General features: G+C 42.5%; 1 protein-coding gene across 1 annotated transcript in view; it reads left to right on the plus strand.

The window, feature by feature from the left end:
• Positions 1 to 342: 342 nt before the first annotated feature.
• Positions 343 to 25,719, plus strand: part of LOC112952379 (multiple epidermal growth factor-like domains protein 6) — a 166,877-nt gene continuing 141,500 nt past the window's right edge. Inside the window, exons 1-4 of the mRNA XM_026045227.1 lie at positions 343 to 413; positions 10,782 to 10,916; positions 11,532 to 11,641; positions 13,070 to 13,174. Of these exons, the coding sequence (XP_025901012.1) occupies positions 343 to 413; positions 10,782 to 10,916; positions 11,532 to 11,641; positions 13,070 to 13,174 (421 nt within the window). The remainder of the gene's footprint in view (positions 414 to 10,781; positions 10,917 to 11,531; positions 11,642 to 13,069; positions 13,175 to 25,719) is intronic.

The following is a 25,719-nucleotide window of genomic DNA, read 5'->3' on the forward strand; positions in this document are numbered from 1 at the left end:
TTTCCCCATCCCAAGGGAATGGATGGGAATCTCCCTTGGGAAGCCAAGGGGGGTGAATCTGCTCCTCCCGAGCCCGTGGCTGGGTAGTTTCAGGACCCTCGTGAAACGAAACCCGCAAGGCRCGACCCTAAAAGTGGATGCCCAACCCCACTTCCAGCCTCCCTCCRCCTCAGGGCGAAGAGAAACGATCCCTTATCCGAGAGCGGCACCGGTAGCGGAGCGGGGCGGAGCCGGGGGGCGGTCCGCGGCTCGCGGCCAGTGACGAGCGGCGCCGCCGCTTAAAACGCGGCCGCGGCGGCGCCGCTTGTCCCGCGCGCGCGGAGGGGCCGCGGATCGTTCGCCATGGCCCCCGGCGCGGCCCTGGCGCCGCTGCCGCTCTGGTGGTGCCTCAGCTGGGCGCTGCGGCCGGGCATGTGAGTGCGCGGGGACGGGGCCGCGTGGGGCTGGGGGGGCGGCGGCCGGAGCGGCCCCGTGGGCGCCTCGCGGAGCGGGGACCCGCGGGCGCCATGAGGCGTCATGAGGCGTCGGCGCGTCCCCGCTCCGCGAGGCGCCCGCGGCTCCTGCTGCGCCCGCCACGCTTGGGGAAATCGAGTTCTTGCTTGCTGCTCTTATGAACCGTTCCCTCTTACCTGGGGGGAAACTCTGGTTGACCTGCAGTCCCTTCTGTCCGCACCGGGCGTGAGCAGCAACCCGGCTTCTGCACTTCGGGAGCTGAAGATGAGCAGCCTTGGGTGTGAATTGCTTCGGTTTAAATCGATTTTGCCAATTTGCTGTCACCGAGAGTGCCACCCAGAGCGTGTTTCCTTTGGGGGTGCTCAGGTCTGAGCCTATTTCTGCTCTGCCTGAGTTGCTGGAGCCAGCCGAGTGGCCCAGCAAAGCCTGGTGCTTTGCCCAGGGGCTCCTCAAATACTGTTGAGCTCATTGCCGTGCTTAAATTAAGGCAAAGAAAGTGTTTTTTTAATGCTTGTTTTATGCTGTTTGGGGTGGTCTTTACTTTTGGTATAARTAGAAGGATAAGAAGACACTGCTGACTAGGGAACTCTCCAGATGATTTATTTTCCTTGATTTTTTTAATTAATAGCCTTTCTCGCATAGCATTGTTGTGTCTCTGTTCATCTGCTGCCGGGAACAAGGGCTCCAGATGCATCCCTGAGAGCATACCATGCTGGGTGCCTCCTTTCTAGCACTTGCTGTTTTGATGGGGAACTTCTGGGACTGGGAACATCCAGGAGATTCCTCATAACTGCCCTCTCGTTCCGCTGCTAACTTGAGCACTTGCTCCTGGCTAAAAATGCCCGGGTTCAGTGTGGCTGCTGCCCTTGGGCTCCCAAGCCCCCTGAGGAGCCTTAATGAAGGGCAGATTATAGGCTGAGTAGCTCTTGCCATCAGCTGTGTTTCCAGACAATTAGCCCCTGATGATCCTGTGTTAAAACTGGAGAGAAGGCTGGAACTACCAGAATACAAATGTAGGGTTTTCATCCCAAAGCGTGTTATTTAGGCCTTTAAATGGGGAATTAACCATCACTCCTTTTGAAGTGCATCTCTTCAGCAGCTCCCTTTGCTGCAGGCAGCTGCGTGTTAGTTGGGGTGTGGGGGGTCATTGTTAATGGGTGATGCCAAGTTATTTAGGGCTGAAGGGCTGTGGAGTCATCAGAGGGTCTAGGTTGGAATGGCACTGCACAATGTTTGTGTTGTGAAAGGTGGAAACCTCTAGAGAAATATTCTGTTGTGGATTTTATAAGCACAGATGTTTGCTTACAGAGATCTTACAAGAGAAAAAAAGGCAGAAATGATTGCAGGAACTTATTTTGTTCAGTAAGTGTAATGTTTCTCAGTAAGAATTTGAGGCAAGAATGGGCTKATTTGTGACAAATGAGTGAGGACTTTTTTGGAAAAGTTGCAAGATAAATTGCTTCCTTTTGACCAGCAAGTATTGATTTGCTGTGGGGTTTTGCAGGCTCCTGCTATCTGCAATGTCTAGTCATAAGGGATCTGGTCCAAATCCTGCATCAAAATTGTTGCTCTATTACTTTTTTGATTGCTAAAATATTGCAGCTGCCTATTTTCACTTCAAGCAAGAAAACATGATCACGTCCCAAGCTACACCTGCATTTAGAGTTGGATTCTTGTCTGAAGAAGTTCTCCAGCTTCCCCAAGTCCATCAAGCAGCACAGGCTTGCAGGCTAACTCATAAATGCACTTCCAGATGCAGCTGAGTCCCCAGAGCAAAACCGAACATTTGTGGCAGGGCAAATGACAGTACTTGATTCTTTTGGGCAAGTAGTTAGTGTTTAAAAAGTGATTAGTGTTTAAAAAGGCCACACATTTTTTGTGCACTGTTGAAATGTACCTCAGTGAATTTCACAGAGCATTTTCTTGCAAAGATGCAGCCTCTGGATTTTGATTTTTGAGTAAACAAAATGGATGTCACTTTAAATACATTGGAATGCACTACAGAAAGCCAAGTAAAGCAGGAAAACCTCCAGTGAGGAATCTAGTGATGGAGTTTAGTCTTGGAGATGAGATTTTGGTCACAGAACTTGTCACAAATGATGTGAGAAGTGGTTGTGCAATCTTTTTTGGTGAGAAATGWCCTCAGTATATGTTCTTTAGCAAATACATTATTTTTTCTTCATCTCCGGTGWTGCAGATTTGCAGATACGAGGGAAGGTCCTGGCCTCCCAAAGGCTGAAGGTAGGCTTAGGTTGAGGAGCTGAAATGCAGTGGAAACTGTGGGCTGCTTACTTTGTATCTTACGGGCAAGTTGGTGTGGCACTTCTGATTTCTGTCTTTTGTTTAAATAAATCTCTTTCTATATTTTTGAGGTGATGCTGACATCCCAGGGTAACTATCAAATTCTAATCTGGAGCACTGGATCTGGCCTAGCAAGGGCTAACACGATTGYTGCCTTTTTATCTTGAGCGCATGTGGACTAACTCTGCAGAACAAAAGCAGGTTGTGGTGCTGGCCTCTGCACTACACCGTGCTGCCACCAGATAGAGCTCACGCTGGTCTAAATAATGCACAATTACATTTTTCAAGAGTTTGCCTTTAAAGCTTGTTTCATCAGGGTTCCTGCAGGAACATTGAATTTATTTTCTGTTAAAAGACTAAAAGCATCTTTTTTTTTTCTTCCCTGGTAATTCACATTGGCAGGAGGTTTAAAGATGGTGAATGAGTGTCTTTGTGCTGCAGTGCTCTTTTTTTTCCCTCCTCATTTATGACATATTTTTCTACTTCTCAGGAGAAAAATGAGATCAAGGCTTCCTTGTAAACTCTGAAATAGCCATAAGACAATGAAAATACACAGCCATAAAAGTCTGATAGCCTGAGGCTGCCTTATTTTTCAAAGATAAACTTGATCTGATAGRTTGCAATATGTATCCCAGTTCTTATAAATGCGCATTGTGCCATAACATGCACCTTACAACATACCTATGTGAGATTTTAAGTTTCCCACCCATGAGGAAATAGCTSATCTAGGCACTGAAAGGCTTTAAATTTGCAGTTTAAGATCGATAAGCCTCCTTTCCATTTACTTCCATGAATTTTGGATTCCTAAATTGCGGTCTAAAAATGTTCTCTAGCAAAAGAACCTGTCACTCCTTCATCAGGTTTAATTGTTYTGTATTCTGAAATGTTGGTGCTATTTAGTTACGTTAGCTAGCATTGTGTTTATCCAGTATTTCTTAATTCTAAAAGAATTGCAGCTTTTTCTGTACTTTGCATTGTTTATCTCCAGTTCCTCTGATTTACCTCAGTTCTAGGTATGTGTGYTGGGGAGAACACAGGATATTTTAATAAAACTGAACAAACTTTTTGGAGGAATGGGTGGAATTCTCGGAGTTGAAAAATCAGTGCTTGTGTGACTCTTTAGCAGGAACCTCCTTTGTAGGAAACAGCGCTTTGGCTCTCTGAGAGTTAACTGACCATATTGCAAACCCCTGTTATTCCTCAATTAAATACCTTCTCTTTGAACACAGTTAATAGATTTCCTTCTTCTGAAATTCAAGCCTGTTACTGCTGACATTCTGTCTGAAATCTACTGTTCTTAATTTACATCTGACTTAGCAATAATGAAAATTTTCTCCTCCGAGTATTTGAAAATTGTAACGTGAGTGTACGTAGTCTGCTTTGTACTTTGGTCTCGGTCTAAAACTAGTCACTAATTCTGGGGGTAAACTTGAAAGCCTTTTGCCTTTTCATTATAAAACTTGCATGCTGCAGTTATAATGTATGTACATCATAGGTGATAGTTGCATTTCTAGTTGCATTTCCTTCAGCTGAATTTGAGAGCATGGATGTGGAATATGGTGTTTTTAAGTTGCAGGGCCAAAGTTCATTTTTTCTTTGTATTCCCTAGCAGAAGCACCAGGAATTGTGAGTATTTAAGTCGAAGCAGAATGTGCATTAACCTTTGGTTATGTAAAGAACATCCCGATATGCCCATGCGGTGGCTTTGTATGAGTTAATTTCTTACTGATACCATGCAAGCAGTGCCTAGGAGGAGGCTTGTTAAGGTGTGTCTTGAATCATTCCCAAATCCATGGCTCTTCTGGAGTGGTCCCTGAGAAGGAAGCTGGTTCCTTTACCCCTTAACCCTCACAGCACTGCCCAGCTTTGTGCTCCTCTCTGCTGGCCACTGCTCTCCCTAGCACATGCATCATCAATTGTGTTTATATATACATATATGCTTGCATGTACTCATCTCTGATAATGTTGTTGTTTGAGGCAAAAACCTGCCTTTTTTTGTAGAATAGGACTGGGTTGCTCTAAACCTTACTCTGAAGTTTCCGTTGTGAAAGATTGAAATGTTCAGCAGTAACAAACTGTGAAAACATTAATTCAATAATGTGCATGTTAGTTGCCCCAATTATTAGGACTAAAATTCATAAAATATATAGCTCTACTGTGATTAATCTTAAAATCTGAGTTCTGCATTAATGGTATCGAGTTGAGGGCTTATAGGGGAATAACTGCTGCTTTGTCTTCTCTTATCTCATTTTTTCCATTGGGTTGGTCTGACTTTGGGCWGTTACTGCATCTGAATGACAAGGACACAAACCTCTTGTGAGGTGATTTGCTACGAGCCCCTTCACTTGCAGAAGCCTCGTGGTGCTGGAGAAATTGCCCTGTGCAGGAACCTCTCACTGGATGTTGGGGCCTGGGGTCCTGGGCAGCCAATTGAATCAGGAACCTGAATCTTTCATCATTTTAAAGCAGCAACTTACATAAGTCATGTTAATTGACCTGATGTTTGTGTTAGTGTACTGCGTTTTTTCCTAACCAAATCGGAATAGGCTGTCTTGAAGGTGAGGGGAGGATGGCTGAAGAGCAGTTTAATGGCAGGCTGGGACTAGGCATCTTAGTGCCACTATCCTAGCAGTGTGTGTAATTAATCATCTCATCGATTTGCTCCGAATCCAGATGCAGTGCACAGAGGCAGGAAGAGCCCTCGTGTTGTTGAGCTGCTGTGAATACAGCCCAGCAGTGCTCTGGTAACCCGGGCCTTGGAGGAGCCCTCTCTGGTAGCCTCTGCTCCAGCAAATGACCGTGATAATAAGGCTTAGTCTAAGGCCTGGGCTCAGCCTTGTTCCCAGAGGGCCTTTCAGCTTCACACACATGGGCACAGAACCCATGGAGAACAGGGATTGATTAGTGGTCCAGAGGGCGGTCTGTCCTGATGATCTTYGGTAATGCTCGTTAATTTTATCCAAGCAGTGTGGGGAAATGAGCCTTCAGATAGGCTARGAATAGACAGGGGGCACAGCAGTTCAAAGGTGTGTGTGTGTGTGGGGGGGGAAGCAGTTTAGGACATTCCAGCTTATTGGAATTGTTGATATTCAATAATAGGCTTTTTTTCCCTCTTAACCTTATTTCCATGACCTATTTCATAGTTAGATTTTTGCCCAGATGAAGCTTTCCTTCCCCTTCCTCATTGAGATAATATGTATGGCAGGTTTTTAATTAACAGACTGTTTGCATACAATGCCCTATAGCTGACCTTTTTCTGTCTGCAGGGCAGTGTGTTTTAGCTGAGTCCCAAAGCTGCTTTTCCCTTCTTGCAGCAACTGTGCTGGGAGTATTTGGGTTGGATGGAGGCAGGGGATTTGGAGATATTTCTGGCCAAAAGATTCCAGCCTAGTTATAATTTATGGCTATAACAATGTGTGACGAGAGTGACTGGTGTCATCACAGTGGAGATGTACCCCGGGAAACAGGTTATATTGGGGGCTGCGGTTCTGGTTTGATATTTTTGTGAAGTAGGTGTGGAAAAGCTTCCACAYTGTGCTTTCCCACATTGTAGTGGTAGCAGGAAGGAGGGAGAGCCCTTAACCAATTAGTATTTTGAAGGTATAGGATCCCTGTAACTCATTTCTTACGGCAGGTTTCATCTATTGACTCTTGCACGGGAAGGATCAATAGTGCTCAGGCTGCAGATTCTTCAGCTGAGGCGGTGCTGCTTCAATGTCTCGTTTTTGGGAAGATATTAACAGGCTTCTGGATTAGTGTAGAAGGGGGTGTCACTCACGGAGTCTCTGTGGAAAGGCCTAAAATTAGACAACCAGATCATTCTTTGGTTCATATTCATTAATACTTTGATTTCAAATTTGTGCTGTTGAACAAAACCTTTGGGGACCTTTTGATGTATTTGCTGTCTCACTGCTATTAAAACTCGCTACCTTTAGCTTGAGTTGAGAAAATGTGGATTGATAAAGAGTATGAGAGATTTGCCTCAATTGTCACTCAAAGACTCAACCCTTGGGATTTTGCTAGACAGGGGATAATAAATACCCCTATTGCAGAGAGCTGATATGTCTTTTGATAAACCTATTTGGAATGGATTTATTTTAATAGGAACTAACTAGACTGTTTCTGATGCAGTTATTCTCTTCAGTGTGGGGGAAGCTTTGAGCCCTGTGTGTGCATCCTCCTGATGAAATGACTTGCGTAGTGGAGTTCAGCATTTACAAATTCTCACAAAATAACCTGGTTTCTTTAAGACTTCAGTCTGTGTCATCAGATCCCTTCATTCAGGAATGAAGTCAGGTCCCCCCCACCCGAAATGCAAGATTAAAAGATAAAGAATCTAATTTCTCATTCAGGCTTTTGAGCCTGAAGCTACTATGCAAGCTTTCCTCTAAAACCACAGGGCTGGGAAGGCTGTTTTGGAATGAAAATTGAGATTCTTGGGTAACCATATGTCTTGGGGATATAGAATTTTTGGAGAAAATCTGAATACTGTGAAATTAATTCTCATGTGAACTTTCTTTTTTGCAGTCGTCCTCAGGCATCGCAGCTGAGGCTGCTCTGGCTTCATGTTGCTCTAATTATCTGTTCATTAGGATCTTAAGTCCTGAGCTGGGAGTGTGCTGGGTGCCTTTGTTTAAAGGGCATCTCCTAATGCAAATATTAAATAAGAGCTCTCTAGTTTGCTCAAGTCAGACTGACAAGCTAATAACAGCCTTCGTGTTAGTCTTGGCTAACAGAGCAGTGGTATAAAAAGGTTTTAGGGGATTGGTGCATCAGTTAAAGGGTAGAATATAATAGATGTTTTTGTTTTAACACTTAAGCTCCCATTAAGAAATGTTTTCTGAAAGCAAAGCACASGGGAGCTCCAAATGTGCCATCATACCCACTTAAAGTGCTGGTTTGGTTTGAAGGGATGGAATATCCTCTAGTCAGGGGGGAGCCCTAACACAAAGCTGTGTTCAGTAATGATACTGTTCAAGAGCCTGGTCTTAAGTAATGTATGAGTGGCTCACATGGCTAAAAATTGGTGTGCTGAGTGGTGGTGGGGTTGGGAACATGGCTAAATGTTGGGGAGGGAGTGTTTTATTTGCTGGTTTTGCCAGCAGAGGATTGTGTTATGCAATTGCAGCATTTTAATTATAATGTAGCAGAGGTTTTGATATCTGCCTTTAAATTATCCCAAGGGCATCCAGGAGGAATGGCTTACTCGCAATAAATCTTAATAAGCACATGACTTTTTGCTGCTGCCTTGCTTTATTCTGTCCGAGTGCTATTTGTTCCTATTAACCGTATTGCAGGAGTCAATACAGCTATTCCTGGAAACATGGCAAAAAATCACACGAGTAAGAATTATGGATGGGCTGGGGATGTCATTACAACAATTGTGAGCTGTTTTATTTATGGAGGAGCAGTGTGGCTGGATGTAGCTCTATCTGGAAAGTTTTAGGCACTTCTCATAAAAGGAGATCTGCATGAATTATCAGTACACGGTGTTCTAGTCGCTGGGGGAGGGTCCATTTTATTTGCCTCCATTAAATGAGGCAGGGTTGCCTAAGTTAGGCGAGGGTTTTATTAGACCTGCTCATGCAGAGAGGGAACAGACAAGGTTTGGGGTGTACAAAGACTTGTTTCTGAAGCTCAAAGCTTTCAGCTGAGAATGGTCTGGGAACAATTGCTATGGACATGAATGTCTTAAATGGGAGGTAATTGAAGAGGGAAGAGCTGGTAAGTAATGGAGATGGTCCTGGAGCCCATGGGTAGGGTTGTTGTATGTTCCTGCAGGAGCAATGGGACATGGATGTTGCTCCTGCCCTCTGCCTCCTTGCATCATGTTGGCAGTGGCAGCTGGGTGAACCCCAGGAATACAAAATMGAGCAGTGTGGCAAATGGATATCGTGGGTGCACAACGAAGGGGAGAGTGTGGAGCAAGAGGCTTGAGAGGCTGGGAGATGGTTGGCTTTGCAGGGGAAGGGATGAGGGAGAAGCTATGTGCCAGTGGCACTTGGGTGTTTCTGTCCTGTTGATTGAGGTTATTTTGGTCAAGTTGTTGGAGACAGTGGTGTTGTCTGAGGACCCTTAGTGCACTGACTGAAGCATGTTTATGTTCTTATGGATGTGTAAGATACAGAGCGTTCTACATTTTTGGACACTGCTTTTTGAACAGTCTCACCCAGATGTGTGTTGTGGTGTAGGCAGCGAAGGGTGGCAGCCTTTTTGAAACTTGGGCAGAGATGGTTTTAATTCTACAAAAGCTTCCATCAATATAAGGTGCTCTGGTGTGAAGTAGTCTGAGGTGAACAGTGGGAAATACTTCTGTCCTTGGGCTCTGTTTTACCTGCAAACGCATGCTTGTGTGACTCTGATTTGGGCATGCAGGTTTTCATCCAAGTATCTCTAACTCATCAGTAAAAACAATCATTTTTACAGTGTTTTCCTGTTCTGCATGGGCTTAATYTCAGTGATGCTTACAAGCTACCTCCAGATCTGCAGGTGACAGGCAGGTATATTGTCCTTTTACTAGCATGGCTACTTTGTGCAGCGTTCAGACATAACAGGGAGCTGCCAAGTGCTTTGAGCCCCTGAGATAAAGCACTGTAAATCATGAATGAGGAATTAATATTCAGTGTAGCTAATGATAACTTTAACAGCCTGGCAGCTGTTGGGCTATGACTGTTATCTATCTGATTAATGCAAAAGAAGTTGTTTTCTACAAGGAAGTGTGTGTGGGTGCATGTACATATTGCGCTGACAACCCAGCCTGCATGGTGTGTCTCAACTGGAAGCGTGAGCTGATGTGACACCACTGCTAAGTGTTGCTTGCCACTTACCAGAAAAGGTATAAAACCAYCCAGGCTTCCCACCGTGTTTGAGTTGGTGAGGCTTAAATGTGCAAATCATGGTTATAACAGCTAGAACAGGTGTTTTGGAGAATTAATGACTTTACAGGTTGTCAGTGTAATTATCAAGCACTCTGAACATCACCAAATTCCTCTCAGTTTGGAGAGGCAGCCCTCTGGCTTTAGTCAGATGTTCGATGCATCTTTTGCAGGCTTCTTTTCTGTTATGCAGCTCTTGGGACCTTGTACCAGGGCAGCACAGTGAGAACCTGGCTGAGGACCTGGCAAACCCATCAATATGGGACATGGTTAATTTTGTGCTGCCCAATCACACCTGCTAAAAGTTACTGTTTTTCTAAGCAGGGCTCAGCAGCAGGATGAGCATATCATCCTGCAAAGCAATGCTTCTTATTTAGCCTTGTTATTTTAGGAATAATCAGCAGAGAACATGCATGCTTCCCCTATTATAAATGCCGTGTGCCCAGGGGAGCTGGTAGCAGCGGGGGCTTCCTACAGGCTCTGGTTCCCCAGCAGAAGCTCCAGTGAAGGTCTTATCTTCACTTGAATCAATGCAAAGCTTGCACTGACACGGGTAGACTCTGAATTTCCCTGTCTGGTTTGCAGTGTTCTCTGCATCCTCCCCGGCCCTCCAGGCTCTCACCTAATGCTCCTCAGCCCTGCGAGGCACCGTCCTTGGTCCCTGCTGCGTCTGCAGGGATTACTGGGCTGCTGTTATCTGCAGACAGCCAAGGGTCTGCAGAGTCTTCCGTCAAATCCTGCTCGGAATGAAGCAGTTCATTTTCTGGGAACAAAGTGCAATCACATTTTGCTAGCCTTGCTGCTCAGAGGCCAATAATTCTTATATTGCTCATGTTAAAAATTGCTATTGGAAATCCCTTCATGCTTAGACAGCCAATACACTAATGAAATCTTGGCTCAATTAAAGTTTGTGGGACACTTGCCATTCCGACATCATCAGATCATGTTATACAGGTGTCTGACTGCTATATTCTTGCAAGAGCTGTTTTTTCCACTCTGAACTGATCGCAAATTGCAGAGTTGCAGTATTTTTAACCAGCAATATAAAATCCATTTTGAACTACTTTATAATTTAGCTTTATGCCTTTTTAAGACTTTTAAAACTCGCTGTTAGAAATAACCAGTTTTTCCTCTCTTTTTCTCTTCCCAAAGGCCAAATGTCTGCCCAGAGTTGGAGCTGGTGCTGGTGGGGCACCAGCAGCCCTGTGTTCAGGCCTTCACCCGCACTGTCAAGATGTGGAAACAAGGCTGCACGGGGCGGAGATGGTGTGTGGGCTATGAGAGGAGGTAACTAGCAATACCTACAGCTATTTGCTGTAGTAACAAATGAGTTCTGTTAATTAAACTTAATATAAGGCTTTTATGAAGTTTTGAACTTCAAAATACACGTAATCATTATTTAAGGATAGTTCATGTCTTACTGACTTTTTTGAGGTTGTATTTGGTTTAAGTGAGCAGAAGAAGCAAATATGGCTCTYTGAGCATATTATGAACTTGTGACCTAATGACCAAAGTCAACCATTTCTCAACTGTCAGAAGGTGATCCTGTTATTTCAGGTGATGTGCAGCTGCCCAGCTCACCTGCTTTGAAAACTGAAAGCTTCCATTTTATGTCTTATGTTTAGAAGTGTGGGAAGATCAGACTCTCAACACTTTTCGAAAAACATACCATGCAAATGGGTTGCCATTATCCTTGACTAGTCTGAATAGACCCTGGAATGTATGGGGACATGCCTGATTTAGAGCTATTGAAAGTCATCACGAGGCATTTCCTATTTGCTTTGTTTATAAATAGGAACTACTGGCAGGGCTTGAAAAAATGTGGTAAACACAAGGGCTGTTTTTTACTGGTGAGATGGGGATAAGCTGGAGGGGAGCTGTAACTGCTCTGTTCTTTCACAGGTCTGGGTACTACACAGTTTACAAGCAGATATACAGAATGGAGCATCAGACTGTCTACAAATGCTGCCCTGGATGGGCCCGAGAAGGTGCTGAACCTGGCTGCTTACACTGTAAGTTGGTGGCAAAACTGATAGGACAAGACCAGAACCTATGATATTCTTAGGCTTTACTATCTAGATAAAGTTTGCTCTTAGAAAGTTGGATTTTGCATCTTATTGTTCATAAATAGATTTTCCCAGTTATAAGGAATAATACTCCATTTAGGGTGAGAGAAGGTTTTCTAAAAATACAGAAGCTGTTACATGCAAAAGTACAGAGCATCTCTAATTCTAGTTTAAACAGYAGATAATATGGTTTTGATTGTGTTTTTGAAGCAATCTCAGGCCAGCCTTAGCTTGGCGGACTAACTTAATTTAGTGCTGTTATCCAAATTAGAGMGAATAAGGAGGCTGTAATGTGCTTTCCTTGGACTTGGCACTCACTGCAGAGTCTGACTGGTTTTGGCTTTTTCACTGTTGATGTTACAGTTGAAGTAATTGTGTGTACCCTRAGGTTACTTATCTGAGGAAAACCTGTTACTATTAGTAGTTTTTAATCATGATTGGATGTTCTTCTAAAATGAAATTTAATTTAAATGATAAGGAAGCACTTCRGCCACTGCTAACAGCACAGGCAAGTGTGTGATAACAATCTGTTTTCTGGTTTTGCTACTGTTTTGTGAGTAATTGTCTTCTGTGTGAAAGTTAGCATCTGTTCCTGTGTGTGTTAATCTTTCTRCCAGCTTAAGGACTGTATTCTGAGMTTGCTTTTATGATTTTTATATTAATAAGGAGCAAAAGAAGCAAGCCTGTGAGGTATAGTTGTTTGTTTCAGCATGAAGCCATGTATCTAGTGTGCACCTCTTCTGTTGTAAGAAGCCTGATATGTTTAAAATGTGTGTTTTAATACCTGGCTTACCCAAATCTAGAATATTTGGACACCAGTGATAACAAACTTTGTCCTTGCAAGAGCACTACAGGCTTGCTTTCAACTATTTAAAGCACCAAAGGGGTTAATCTTTTGAATTTGGTATATTCAGTCAGTGAATTTTGCTCAGGTATGTGGAATTTACCTTCCTGTAAGTAAACATCCTGCCTTGTAGGATAAGATAAGTAATGCAACTCCCATGGGCATATATAATCTCTTTTAATGAACCAGTGGTTTCTGAACCACTCTGCATTACTGTCCAGCAATTAATATCTTTTGCCCTTCTGGACCCAGGTAGTATCTTTAGGCCAGTCCAGCTATTCTGCCTCTGCAGCATCTTGAAGTTAAAATGTGTTTAACTTACTGARGTTTAATTTCAGGCCAAAATTTACTGTACTAGCACCATATTTTTCTMCGCTAACAAATCTGTTGCAATCCAGTTGGTTTAATAAAATCAAAAGCTTGTTTGTTTTCTTGGTTGCCTTGGAAGTTCTTGATACAGCAGAACTGTGRTATGAGAAGTGGTTCTGGAAAGGCAAAGCCCAAAAGCTGTTTCCTTCTGCTTGTACTAGCCCTGTGCACTGTTGGCACTTGCTTCAATGGAGGGAAGTGCTCGGAAGCAGGATCGCAGATGTGTCGGTGTCCGGCAGGATTCCAGGGTCCCCGCTGCCAGTATGGTGAGTCCTACAAAAATTTTCAAATACATCTGCTGGGAATGACACTTTTCACACTTGTGTTCAGGTGAAATGCATGTTTAACAACTTATTAAAATACCAATAACTAAATATTAACTTGAGATTGAAGTAACATCTGCTGCACTTCAACTGGCTGTGTGGCAGTCCTTGTGTTTTTCTCCATTTGCTACTTTTTATTAATTTTTACAAAGCAATGTAACAGGCTGATTGCTAGAGGTCGAGTTTCTGCGGAGAGCAGTGCTGTTCAATCTCCCTCGTGTCAGAAGGAATGGCTTTGTACTGCCTGCTTCTGAGCTTGCACAGTGCTGCGAGTAGCCTGGCATTCAGCATTGCCTTTAACCTTGCAAAGGTAACTTGCAGATGTCAAAAGAAACGGGGAGTAGGTAAGGAATGGATATATCAAGTGAACCAAATGTACTCTAATGCTTTTCTAGAGCCTCTGAAAGTAGGAAGACTGGATTGCAGATCATGTTCTGTGTGACCCAATGTCATGCAGTGTCAGTGGGAATCCGCTTGCTGCTTTGCAAACTGGTAACCCCACAAYGGGGTTCCTTGTAACTTCTGTGAACTAATAATATCACATACTGTGTAAGCCTCAAATCATGGAATTGTATCTGTATAGTTTCCTTCAAGGAAAAAGAAAACCAGACCTTTGAGCGGGCTGTTACTGGGACCAAGTTCTGCTTTTTGTTAATTGAACAATAACTTTAGCTATAAAAGAAGCATACTGGGTTTTGCTCAAAGAAATGCAGGTTATAATCCTTGCATGCTTCCATCCTTACCTGGATTTTATTCTGTGRAAGCATGAAGTGTAAGTGAGAAGAATATAATAAGAAGGATTATAATGATTTTTGTTGCAATGGTACAAATAAGAGCTGAAATACTGTGTGCTTGATTCAAAGTTCGTACTGTTCTGGTTCTGTAACGTGTGTTATAAGCTGATCTCTAGACTCCACCAAGGCTTGTGTGATGCTGAGTCCTGGGTGTGCTTGCTCCATAGTGCAGTGTCCTGCCCATATGAGCAGCATTCTGCCCAGTGCTACTCTGAAGGTAGTGAAACAGTTGGAGTTGCAGCAGGCAAGTGAAACAGTGAGTGGGAAATGCAAAAATCAAWTGTGACAACAGATCCGTTTTCATCAAAGCTCGGTCATAGATGATAACTTTCATTTGTAAAGTAAAAGGCAAGTATTAAAATGCTATGCATTTTGCAATAGAACTTCTGCTGTCTTCAGACTGCAGTGATGAAGTCTGTCTTCAAATGATGCTAGTTGAGGTGAGCGGACTTAGTGGTGCTGCAGTTCCTTTTACTTGCAATGTAGAAATGCATAACTTTGCATTGGTTTATACTTAGTTATACCAATGAAGTTTGCTTTGTTACTGGCTCTGCAGTAATGCTGCTGCTGCAAGGTAAGCAGGCTTGCCGAGGCTAAGAACCCCATTTAAGAAGCATGAATTTTAACAATCAACTGTTCTCATTAGTCTTCTGATTGTCTACTGCATGTTAGAAATCTCRATCAGAATTCAGAACTCCAGCCCCAAAAGCACCATTTGTCTGCAAATATCTGCAGTGCTACAGCATTCCCCTCAGACTGTGGATGCAGCACATGGAGAATAGAGGTCAGATTTAAGGAGTGCGATGTGATGCTGCCTGTATTTCACGGGGAGGTAACTGGAACCGCTGTAAAAGCAACATGAGGTACCCCGTGGCTTCTGTTCTTTGCAGCTGGCTGAAACTTTATCTTGGTGGTTTGTCTGCTTTCTATTGATTCCATAGGGCTTGAATGGAATCCCAGTCGTCATCACTTCTGGGCTGTGCAGTAGTGGCTATCGCAGCCTGGCAGCAGGGAGTTTATAGATGAAGTTCTGAAGGAAAAACCTTCTTTCAGAAAGACTATTAAGGATTGGGCTGCCTAAGAGAAGCAAGGCAATATAAAGTGCAAGGCGCCTTAACCACTGCAGGAGCCCCCAGTATTGGGTGTTTGAGGTTTGCATTATATTTTTTCCAAAGGAAAAAAAAGCCAAAGCTGTATTTTTTTCAGACTGATGCTGGAAAATTGTCCCTCTCAGTAGTTTAAATTTAATGTGGATGTGTTAATGGCAATTTTGTGGCGYTTTTATTTTTCAATAGCACTGAAACCTAGTTACACCATCTTCCTCACTTGCATTTGCAACCTTCCTCAAAAATACTGTTTTCTATTCTGTATTTCTCAGATAACAATCTCTATCATCACTGTGTTTGAGGATTCAGTGAAACAGATGTGTATCACCCAGATCTCTGCTTACAGCTTTAAAATGTATGTACTAAAGTACTAGAAGAGTGTTGCTGAAAGGGAATGTGTAACCATAGACGGTGCTGTCGGAAGGTTGGTCTTTGCTACAAGGATGTAGGATTGTATCCCAGTTCCTTTTTGATTGGGATACTGGGTCACCCTCTTGGAATTCATGTCGGAGGAAAGATTCTCTAACCTGGATATGAGGCTGCAGGGCTCATTTTCTTGGAGGAAGTTGCCCATGGGCTCTACTGAAATGGGGTGACTGGTCATCTTGCTGGGGCTGTGGCCTCCTGTCTCTCTCCTGACAGAGGAGGAACCACTGGTGTTTGGTAACCATATGCTCACTCTCTTCACCAAAACTATTGCACATGCTTCTATTTTATACATGCTTGTATCCTCTCCTCTCAATGTCATTGCTCATCATTGTGTTGATGTGTGATCATAAAGGTTTGTATGTGCAGTGGCTCCAGGGATCCTCCTGCTTCCTACCCTGAYCTGTAGAAGAAAGACAAACTTAGAYGAATGAGTTAAAAYTGCTCACYCTAACGAGTAAATGGGAACAAACTCCTAATCTGGGTTTTCTTGGTTGTTGCTTTTACATATGCTAKTGATCAGTAGCTCGAGCTACTCCTGAAGTGTTACATACGCATTGCATCAGTCTATCCCATGAAAGAAGATTGATAATGACTTAAGATAGCCCAGGGTATCTCAGTGATCTGTAATGGATATTATAATTCACAATTGGCATGATCAAATCAAATGACTTTGTGAAGATATAATGTTGTGTTTTAGCAACTTGTAGCATAATGTTACTTCTGGTTAGATGCTGAATGGGCTTTGATTCCTGTAACGAAATACAGGAAATTCTGACTAGAAATGCATTTAACTGCATCCATTGTATGCTTGACTCTGGTTTTATTATTTTACCCACACAAGGAGCAATAAAACTTAAAAGAAAGATTTATGAGTGAAATGGCCAGGCTCTTCATGCAGCCGTTAGAAGGATTCGGTAACAGATTGCGCTGTCTCTTTCACTGTCTGCTGCAATTTGTCTTGTAATTGATACGAGTCTATTATTACAATATAAACTTGCAAGCTGCATTTCTTTCAATTTTTTTTAACTTGTTTGGAAGTTGCTTCCCATTTCTCCTGAGYGTAGTGGAAGAGAGGGAAGATTTAAATTGCAAAAAAGAGAAATGGCAAACCCCAGTGCCAGGAATGCAATCTGTTGCAGTGCTAATTTCATTGCTRTTCACTAGTTGTCCTAGTAGTTTTGTTGGAGGCCTGCTAGCCACCTGAGCTGGACAAAGAAGTAAATTAATTTCATTTAGCTTGTATAATTCAGGCCCAAAACTCATAATTGGACATGCAGCTAGTGAAAACACCTCAATTCTACTAGTGGAGGTGACTTCATTTGTTCCTTTTGTACATTAAATTGCCCAGTGCAAAAAGTGCTTCTGAGCATTGTCATTGAGCCTCAAGTTATTGGAAGTACTTTGCAAAACCAATGACTTCCCAGGTTTTTAGGTGAAAGCAAAAAGGACAAATGAAAAGGCTTTAACTTGGACTAGAATAAGGTCCCAGCATTATGAAGATTTTGCAATAAGCCCTAATTAGGGCATAATAATAATGAAATCTGAGAAGACAGGTGTGTTTGCCCACTTCCAAACATCTGATGTAGATGTTTGAAGAAACAGTATTTGTTATCTTGGAGTAATCCTTTGGGGAAAATAAATTTAAGGTAGACTCTGTAGAACACTGGTGTGTATAGCAAGTGTCGATATAGTGAAATTTCACATTGTAAGATGAAAGGTAAAATTTTAGATGCTGTTGGTGGGAAAGAATTCATTGTATTTTTTGAGAGACAGTATAGTCTCCTGAATGTAGTTCTGCCTTGAAAACTGTTAAGAGCTTTCTTTTACCTGCTACTGACCTTGGGTATGAATGAGTTCAATAACTTACAGCAAATAATACCACTGTGCCTCTTTTTTTGTATTATTAAATGTTTATAATGATAGCTTGTTCCTTTTTAAAGTGTTCTGAGCTCAAAGTAATTAAGCAGGAGATAATTGGGACTTCGGAATGTGTGTGTATAAAGGTAAAATACCCTCTGCACAGGTAGCTAAGATGAAATGCTCATGAGACAGATATTCATCAGTTCATTGACTAGCTGTCAGTCTCATCCACAACTCTGGTCACAAGCTGTTAAGATACTGAACTATAAAGATTTTTAGTAAATGAAAATGCCAGCAGAACTTAGTCCAGGTGAGTCGAGGCATTCACACTAAAACTATTTTCCTTCTTTTCTCCCCACTTAAGCATATTTGAAAGGGCAAGGAGCCTGGATCTTCCTGTAGCCAAAAGTACTCTTTTGGGAGCTGAAAAACTCTATGTTCCTTCCCTTTTCTCAGGATACTTTCTAGTCATTGGACCTGAACCACACTAGAGAGGGAGTGTGGGGCAGCGTCCAGACAGGTCCCTTTGGCCAGTCACAAATACTTAAATTCTATGGCAAGTGTTGGTGTTTATCTCCAGTGGTTTTGTGGATTTTAAAGAGTTTTCTACTATGCAACATATAGAAGCCAATGGGGAATTTTCAAATGTAAGATCACATTTGAAATTAATTTTAGATTAAGTCCTGCTTGGGTGGAAAATGTTGCTCTAAATGAATTCATGTGGTTTCACTGAGATAGCAAGTTGGATGCTCAAATCAGAATATATGTGTAGGTGTGTGTATATATATATGGGGACATGCAGGGCCTTCAAAAAGGAGTTAGAAATCTTCTTGGCCTTAAAATAAGAATGACATTTTCAAATTTCATCTCATTAACTAAAAAGCAGTCTCTTTCCTCATGTGAAGTCACTGCTGTTACTGCTATATTAGTCCTCTGCCCGTGTGTGTCTGCTTTCCTTGATACCTGTTTGCTGCAGAGGTATCGGGTGATTTCAGTGTGATTCTCAGGGTGTCATCAGCCTCTTTCAGCTTGTAGATGGCAGGGTAACCTGGTGTCCTGCTCTCACCACAGCTTCTTGCACAGTTTCTTGGTGACCTTGGAAGCTGCTGTCACCAAACGGCCTGTTTCTGCCTGAAGTGGGGCTATGAAGCCTCTCTAAGATTTRCACATTCATTTTTGCCCCTTTCAGACCCAATACAGAAGATGAGTAGTGCTCCAAGCTTGTTTGGTTGAAGTCTGGAGTGGACTTTGTATAATTGGAGACAAATAAGGGGACACTTTAGGCAACAGTCACTGATACATCTGGAACAGATGTCTCCATGCAAGTTCCAGAGGAATCTTAGTRAAGTAAGGTGCAAAGTTCTTGCTTCAGACTTTCTTATGATGTTGAATTTGGTCATTTTTGCTAACCAGGACCTAGCTCTAGATGTGTGCACTGACTGAAGCAAGTGCTTCAGTGTGCCTTTTTGTTGCGCMCTTGTTTGAAAATGGTAATGGTAGTTCTCTCTTGTTTGGCCTCTAACTGCAAGGTTTATTTTGAGGGGCAGATTTGTATAGGAACTGTTTATAAAGGGCTTAAAACTGCATAAAGTATTTGGTTTATATAATTTGGCTAATCAAAATTAATTGTATAAGGGGGGAATTATGCCAAAAGACATTAGGTGCTTAATCTTAACCAGAACAGTGTCATTTAGTCTGAACTAGATAAGTCATTTTCCTTACTGTGTCCTACACTGTTTAGAATTGGTCCATCTTTTTCTGTCTTATTTGTAGGGAAAAGGCAAAAACACTCAAGTCTTGCTCTTTAGTTCATAATGTAAATGCTGCTTTAGCTGTGGTAAGATTTTCTGCCTTAACCTTTTAGCAGTTTTTGTTCTCAGTGGATAGTCAGATTTCCAACATTTTGATCTAATTGCTTTGAAAACTTGAGAACACAATATAGGCTACTTAAATTTGGTTTTCTTATTTATCGTTATAAGCCTTAATGGAGCATAGCATAATTTCACATTTGGCTGTTCTGATACTTTAAAAGAGGATAAAAAGCTATTTCAAGTATTTAAAAACATTTCTAACATACAGTGCTAACCTGTGTATCTGTTAACATGGTTTTCAGTCACTGAATATCTGCTTTTGATCTCATGATAGGCTTTTYCCTTATCTGTTTCTACATTTCACACAGCTGGCAACTGATAGGAGTTTTTATACTTAATACAGACTGTCACTGAGTATTTTATATAGTCACAAACTAATACAGAGGTAATATWGGACTTAAATACAAAATGTCACAGAACTAGAGCTGGTTAGAAACCCAGGAAGGACTAGGCTTTTAAYTTATAAGCTTAATTGTGATAGAAATTGTCAGAGTTGGGAAGATGCTTTGCTGTCCATCTATTTGCAAGAGACAGAGTTGGTGGGGAACAGTGCTACTCASAGCCATTTCCCTCCCTGCAAAGAAAGATATGGTTAAGATGAGATGACTTTATCTGTTCTGATGGTGGTAAGTGGTTTAGGATATTAATTCCACTTGCAATTGCGCTTTCAAGCAAGATTGTAAAAWGGATTCTGAGAATTAAAGCACAGATTCTTCCAGCCTTTCCCTTTCTCCGTTTCAGCTCTGTTTCCTGAATTCTCTGCTCTCTTCACACACGGCTAGTCTTCAGGATAGATTACAGGAGTGTCTTTTCTGTGTGGGTAAAATAGTCTGCAGCTGAAAAAGCTTTGTAGCAGCCCCTAAAAAAAGCTAGGGAAGGGCTAACTGCTTTGTCATTTTATAATTTCCACTTTAAAATACAGATGGCAAAATCCTGCCTAGCTCCCACCTAGATAGGATATAATAATCAGCCCGTCTTGCAAAATGCTTCTGAGTGCCTGGGCCCTGCAGCCCTTAGCACAGAGCGACAGGTAGACAGACGGGAGTCGTAAAGAGGCAAACAAATATGTCAAAAGCAAATGAACCTGAGAATAACCACTTGAGAGCAAATTCACCCTTATTGTCTTTGATACAAAAGACTGTGCTTGATGGGAAAAGTAAAAAGAGTAATGGCAGTAAATTTTCTTTGTAGCTGCTAGCACTTGGGATTGGGCTAGGAAATGGCAGCTGTGGGGAAGATGAGTGTTGTGAGGAGGTTCCTGCTGTCACCTTCCTCTTGRTAAGTGTGAGGGAGCAGATTTGAAGCCTCTGGGAGAACCTGGCTCCTGCTCCGTGGCTCCTGCTGTGTGACCCTGGGCATGGTTGGGGATGTCCAGGCCACCCTGCAGTGGAGAGCAGAGTGTCCCAGCCCCATGGCAGGCGGGTCGGTGCTGCAGGGGTTCAGGTAGTGGGTACAGCCACAGCCAGCTTGTGCATTCATGATGTGCCTCAGTGCWGGTTGGAGATGATCAAGCATACAGCAAACCTGAGGCTTCAGCTGTCAGTTGGTGGAACAACCAACATGAGTGTTTCCTGATGTAAACAGAGAGGTTTGCTCTGTGTTGACAGAGCCCTTTTGAGGGCTCTGCACCCTGTTCTGCCCTTGATGGTTCGTGTCCCCTGCCATCCTGTGGTGTTGGTGGCTGCTGGAGCGGCCTTGGCCGGGCTGCTCCCGAGGAGGCGCCTGCCAGGCCTGAGGGCCTGTGACCGCCTTGGTCTGCCCTCTGGCTCGGTGGTGCCGGGGCTCCCCAAGACTGTCCTGAGGTGTCTCCATCGCTACTGATATATCCCTGTAAAAATGAAATCCTTCAGCTGTGCTTGGAGGATTGAGAAGGTCAAATGTGGGTAGCTAATTGAAGCACTAATGACACCTGTTATTGGTGTTCTCTTAAAACAGTTTTATCTTTCTGGAGAATGTTTTGAGGCTTAAGAATAGATTTGGTCCCATTGAACCTCCTTTCCTTGGGGAATTCCATCCATCCTGAGCCTTGTATCTTCTTGGGTGTCCTCCCAAGCTTTTAAGGAAACCTTTGTTCTCACCATTTATCAAGAAACTTGTTTTCTCAGGTTTAATGACCACAGTAGAATTTCTCTATATAAATACCATTTTCAGTCAGTACCAGCATTCTTCAGTGCTGATGTTTATTTCATCTAAAAGGGGCAAAAGAGTTAATTACATTGTCTAGAAGTGGAGACAGGATCTTGCCAGCAACCACCAGGCATTACTGCTCACTTCGATATATCCTGTGCTCGCAGTAGTGGCAGCTGGATTTAATTATAAGTTTGCAACCCTGTGGTTTCTGCGGCAGCTGCTGAAGAACCAATAATGCGAGTAGCCTTCGAAGCCATTCACATTAGAGATAAAACCTTGTCATTCAGGGAGACAGCTGAGTGAACAAGCATTGAAATGAACAAAGATTTCCCCAGGGAGGCTGCAGGGAGAGGTTTGGTTTGTGCCTGTTTGGCTCCTCCTCAGATATCAGGCATGCAGGATTTTATTCTATTTCCACCCAAAATGAGACTGAAGAAAGTCCTAAGGAAACTAGTCAGGAACATACTGGACAGTGATGTTGGTGCATGTGCTTTTGTCTACTTTTGAGTGACTGCCACAGTGCTGGGGAGGCTCCATAGGGCACTGGCTGTTTAATTAGCATGGGTGCTAATGGAGTGGAAATGAAATAATATGTACTGTTTTTGTTGTATTTCTGTAGCAGTCTAGGAATTAAAAACTGTCCTGATCAGAACCGTGAGGAGAGGACAGAAAGGCTAAGCATGTGTTCAGGTTTCATGTCACTTTTGTATTTGTAGTGACATGTCAGTGATAACTCCTCCAGCTGCCCTGTTATGGAATAGTGTGTGGCTCTTAAATATTTTTCGTTTTTGGTTGATAGTTTTCCAACTTACAGGGGAAATTTTCCAATTCCAAAATGAATGTGAATCTTTAAAACTTTAAAATCGAATACATCCTTGTTTCCCTAGGGGACTTCATATATTGTTCCAGTCTAGATTGGGGTGGAAAAATAAATTTCTAAATGGCATGGAAATTCTGAGTGGTTTTCTAAACAAGATTTTAGGCTTTGTTTCAAATCTGGTTGCATTAGTATCACTTGGTGCATCACACCTTTTCCATATGAAAAGCTGCTTTGCTACTAGATTTTCTATTTCCAAGGCGGCAATGATGCTTTATTTCTTTAAAGTAGTTGAGCACCAAACTGTTTCCAGGAGAACATTTTAAAAAGCAGAGCTTTACTACTTGTTCTGGTGCCTAGAAAAGCTCTCTGGCCTCTCCAAAATGATCATAATCGTACAGTGGAAAATCCAACCGCTAGTCCTGAGGTAACTATGGAGCAGGCTTCCAACTCCAGGCAATTTAACCGTTCTCTGTCACTTATATTTTCCTATGTTACCGGTCACAATTGCTTTCTAAAATCGCTTTCTGTGCTTTTAAATTAAGGAATCAGTAATAATTTGAAATGCTGGAAATCCCTTTGTTTTCTCCAATTTCTCCAAGTTTGAGAAGCAGTGCTCTGAAAATATTCCATTTAAGGTAGTTCTTGGACACAACCTAATTTAAGTGGAGTCTTACATGACTTCCTGGGACTTTTTTCTGCAATAATAATGAAGCAATGAAATGCATTACTTCAAGGGAAATTGCAATTTTTAGAGGCTTTTATGTAGGCAGGTATGTCCTTTGTGCCTCATCATATCTCCCTGAAGGTCAAGAAGGATATGGGTGAGGTGGTGTCCTAAGGTCTCACCCTCTTGCTCCTCTGATTCTACAAAATTCTGCAGTCTTGGCTTTTTTCCCCTTCATTCTTCCCTTTTTCTTTTTTCCTTTCTCCATTTTCCAAGGCAAAAATTATCACCATGACTTTAGGTGCAATTGTTTGAAAAATAGTTTTCTGCTTTTCAGCTGCTTTCTAACTTCCAGGTGCAGCCAAAGCTGGAGACACCAACTTTGGCTCATAGTTGCCTAGAATGATGGTGGCTCATTTTGCTTTGCAAAAGTTGGAAATACTCTGATACTTCCTCCTAAGTGAAGAACCTGTGAGTGAAGATACCATTAGCTTTTAAAGAGAAGTMATTTCTAACTGTTCCTTTTTTTTCTTTGTTAATCTAATGGCTTTGGTTCACCCGAAGTTCATGGACAATGGCTTTTCTTGATATTGGCCGTACAGCAAGTGCAGCCTGTGCATTAGGGGGTGCTGACCTGAGTCTGGCTTGTTTCACAGGAAGCTCATACTGTTTCAGAGCTCAGAAGCTGGTGGGAGGTAGGAAAGGCATCACTGCTCTGTTGGATTGTACATATTTGCATTGCATCCTCTACATGTGAATACTTGAAATTCTGTTAATGCATAACGTGAAGGTTAGCATGAAAAAATGGCCATCAGGTTCTGGTGGGGATTGTTCACTCAGCCTTCCCTGCCTCCTGCCCCTCTTTGCCTGTTCAGCTCTCCTGCATCTAAAATTGTTTGTTTTAAACCTTTACAGTCTGTTTACAGAATAAACCCCAAACTAAACAGACCCAAATAAMCCCCAAACCACAGACCTAAAAGCTGTGACAAGCTTTCTATTGGGATATGATGGTTATGCTTCACATTGTGTCAAGCTTCCTTAAATGTTTTCTTCTCTATTGTTTTGCCTCCCTTACAGGACACACTCGTGAAAACTTCTAGTTCTGGAGTGCTGGTGCAATGAATAGACCTGTCAGTACATTTGCTTTACTSTTGCATTGCTGGTATCTGTAAGGGCTGCGTATAAGTGGTGGTTTTTAAGGTTATGCTTTAGGTGTATCTCATCTGGATCTTAATACATTAAAAGAAGTTGGAAATCAGATCTTTGTGRCTAAATCTTAGCTTGACCTGTGCTCTTAGGCCCCTATTTTAAAATCTGTTTCATCTAGTTTTCAGGTGCTGCTGTATGAATGTGTTTGGGAACTCACTATGGTAAGCTCAGAAATAATTCCAAATTAAAGCAGAAATCTGTGCAAGGGGTGACCTTATTTGAGTTTTACATTGAGTGGGAAGCAGAAAGGAGAATGTGCTAATGAGGTAGATCCTAGATGTTCATCAGAGGGCAAGACTAATAACCGCAAGAGTGAGAAGCGAGTGTATTAATGCTTGCACACGTCTGCGTGGAGAGCAAATTCACCTGCAGCGTGAATGATCAATTAGCCATTGATTGCTTTGAGGTTGTACTTGATATCCCTGGAGAACTTAACCACAGGTTGCTCCCTATTCCACCTCTGCTTCAGCCGAGTAAATTTGGAGCGGAGAAGTGCAGCACAAGGGGGAAAATGAGGAGGGAGCTGTAGGTGTAGCTCAAAGTGCTGCTCTCATCATCATCATCTTCGTACTGCTGAGCTGTGTGTGACAACCCATTCATTGTGGCAATCGCTCATTATCCTGCCAGCCCCTTGGCATTATTGCTTATTCTAACAAGTGCATAATAAAGCCTGGAGTTTTAGAGCTGGTGAACTACTATATATGWGAATAAATACTTGAGGATTTGGGGRGCTGTGCAGTTAATTAAACTTCAATGAAAATACATTCCTTTCGGTTTCATTGTGACTATGCAGGCAAATGGGGGTGCAAATACAACCAACAAAGGAGATGCCATCACTGCAGTGCCTGGTGTGCAATGTGGGGGCCTGTGGATATGTTTGATAATGGGCAGATCTGTTTTTGTAAAGTGTGGAAGTTAATGCAACTCTTTGAAATTCTGGGGATAGCTGCAGGTACCTGTTTAGGACACTTCGGTTCAAAGCAAAATTCAGTCAGCAACTTGTGATCTCAGCATTTCTGCATATTCTGAAATAAGCTCATGTAACAAACTCGGTAAGTGGGCAGCTACYGCAGCTGCCTGTGTATGGGCTTGCCTGCATGTACAGGTTGCCTGCACATACAGGGTCCACCTGGGAAATGACATGATGCCGTGGTTCCCTGCCCTSATCCTCCCCCTTGGCATGGTAATTTCTTTTATACATTTTCTTTGAGACAGGGATTGAGCCTTAAGGTCGTCAACCATTTGTAATTCCCTTATAAAATTATTTAAGCTGTTTTATGGATTTTTTTTGCATGTGTTGTTTCCAAAAGGCTGGCATCAATATTTTGTTCCTGCATCCTGGGAATGGTCCATTGCAAGTGCTTCCTACTCTTACCTTTACTTTGCAAAAAAGTCTCTTGTCTTAAAAAAAAAAAAAAAAAAAAAATGCTTGAATGAGTTAATCTCCAAAATAGCTAGTCCTCTCTTTTGTGAAGTTTCATATGTACCTAAATATTAAGAAAAGCAAGTTGTGTGGTGCACAGTGGAAGCAGCTGTGAGAGCTGAGTAGGAGAACTAATCTAATGTTAAATTTAAATCTAATGTTAAATCTATCCTGATAGAGYC

This window comes from Nothoprocta perdicaria, unplaced genomic scaffold (genome assembly GCF_003342845.1).
Source record: "Nothoprocta perdicaria isolate Ctin4 unplaced genomic scaffold, notPer1 scaffold_4, whole genome shotgun sequence".
Taxonomy (NCBI): domain Eukaryota; kingdom Metazoa; phylum Chordata; class Aves; order Tinamiformes; family Tinamidae; genus Nothoprocta; species Nothoprocta perdicaria.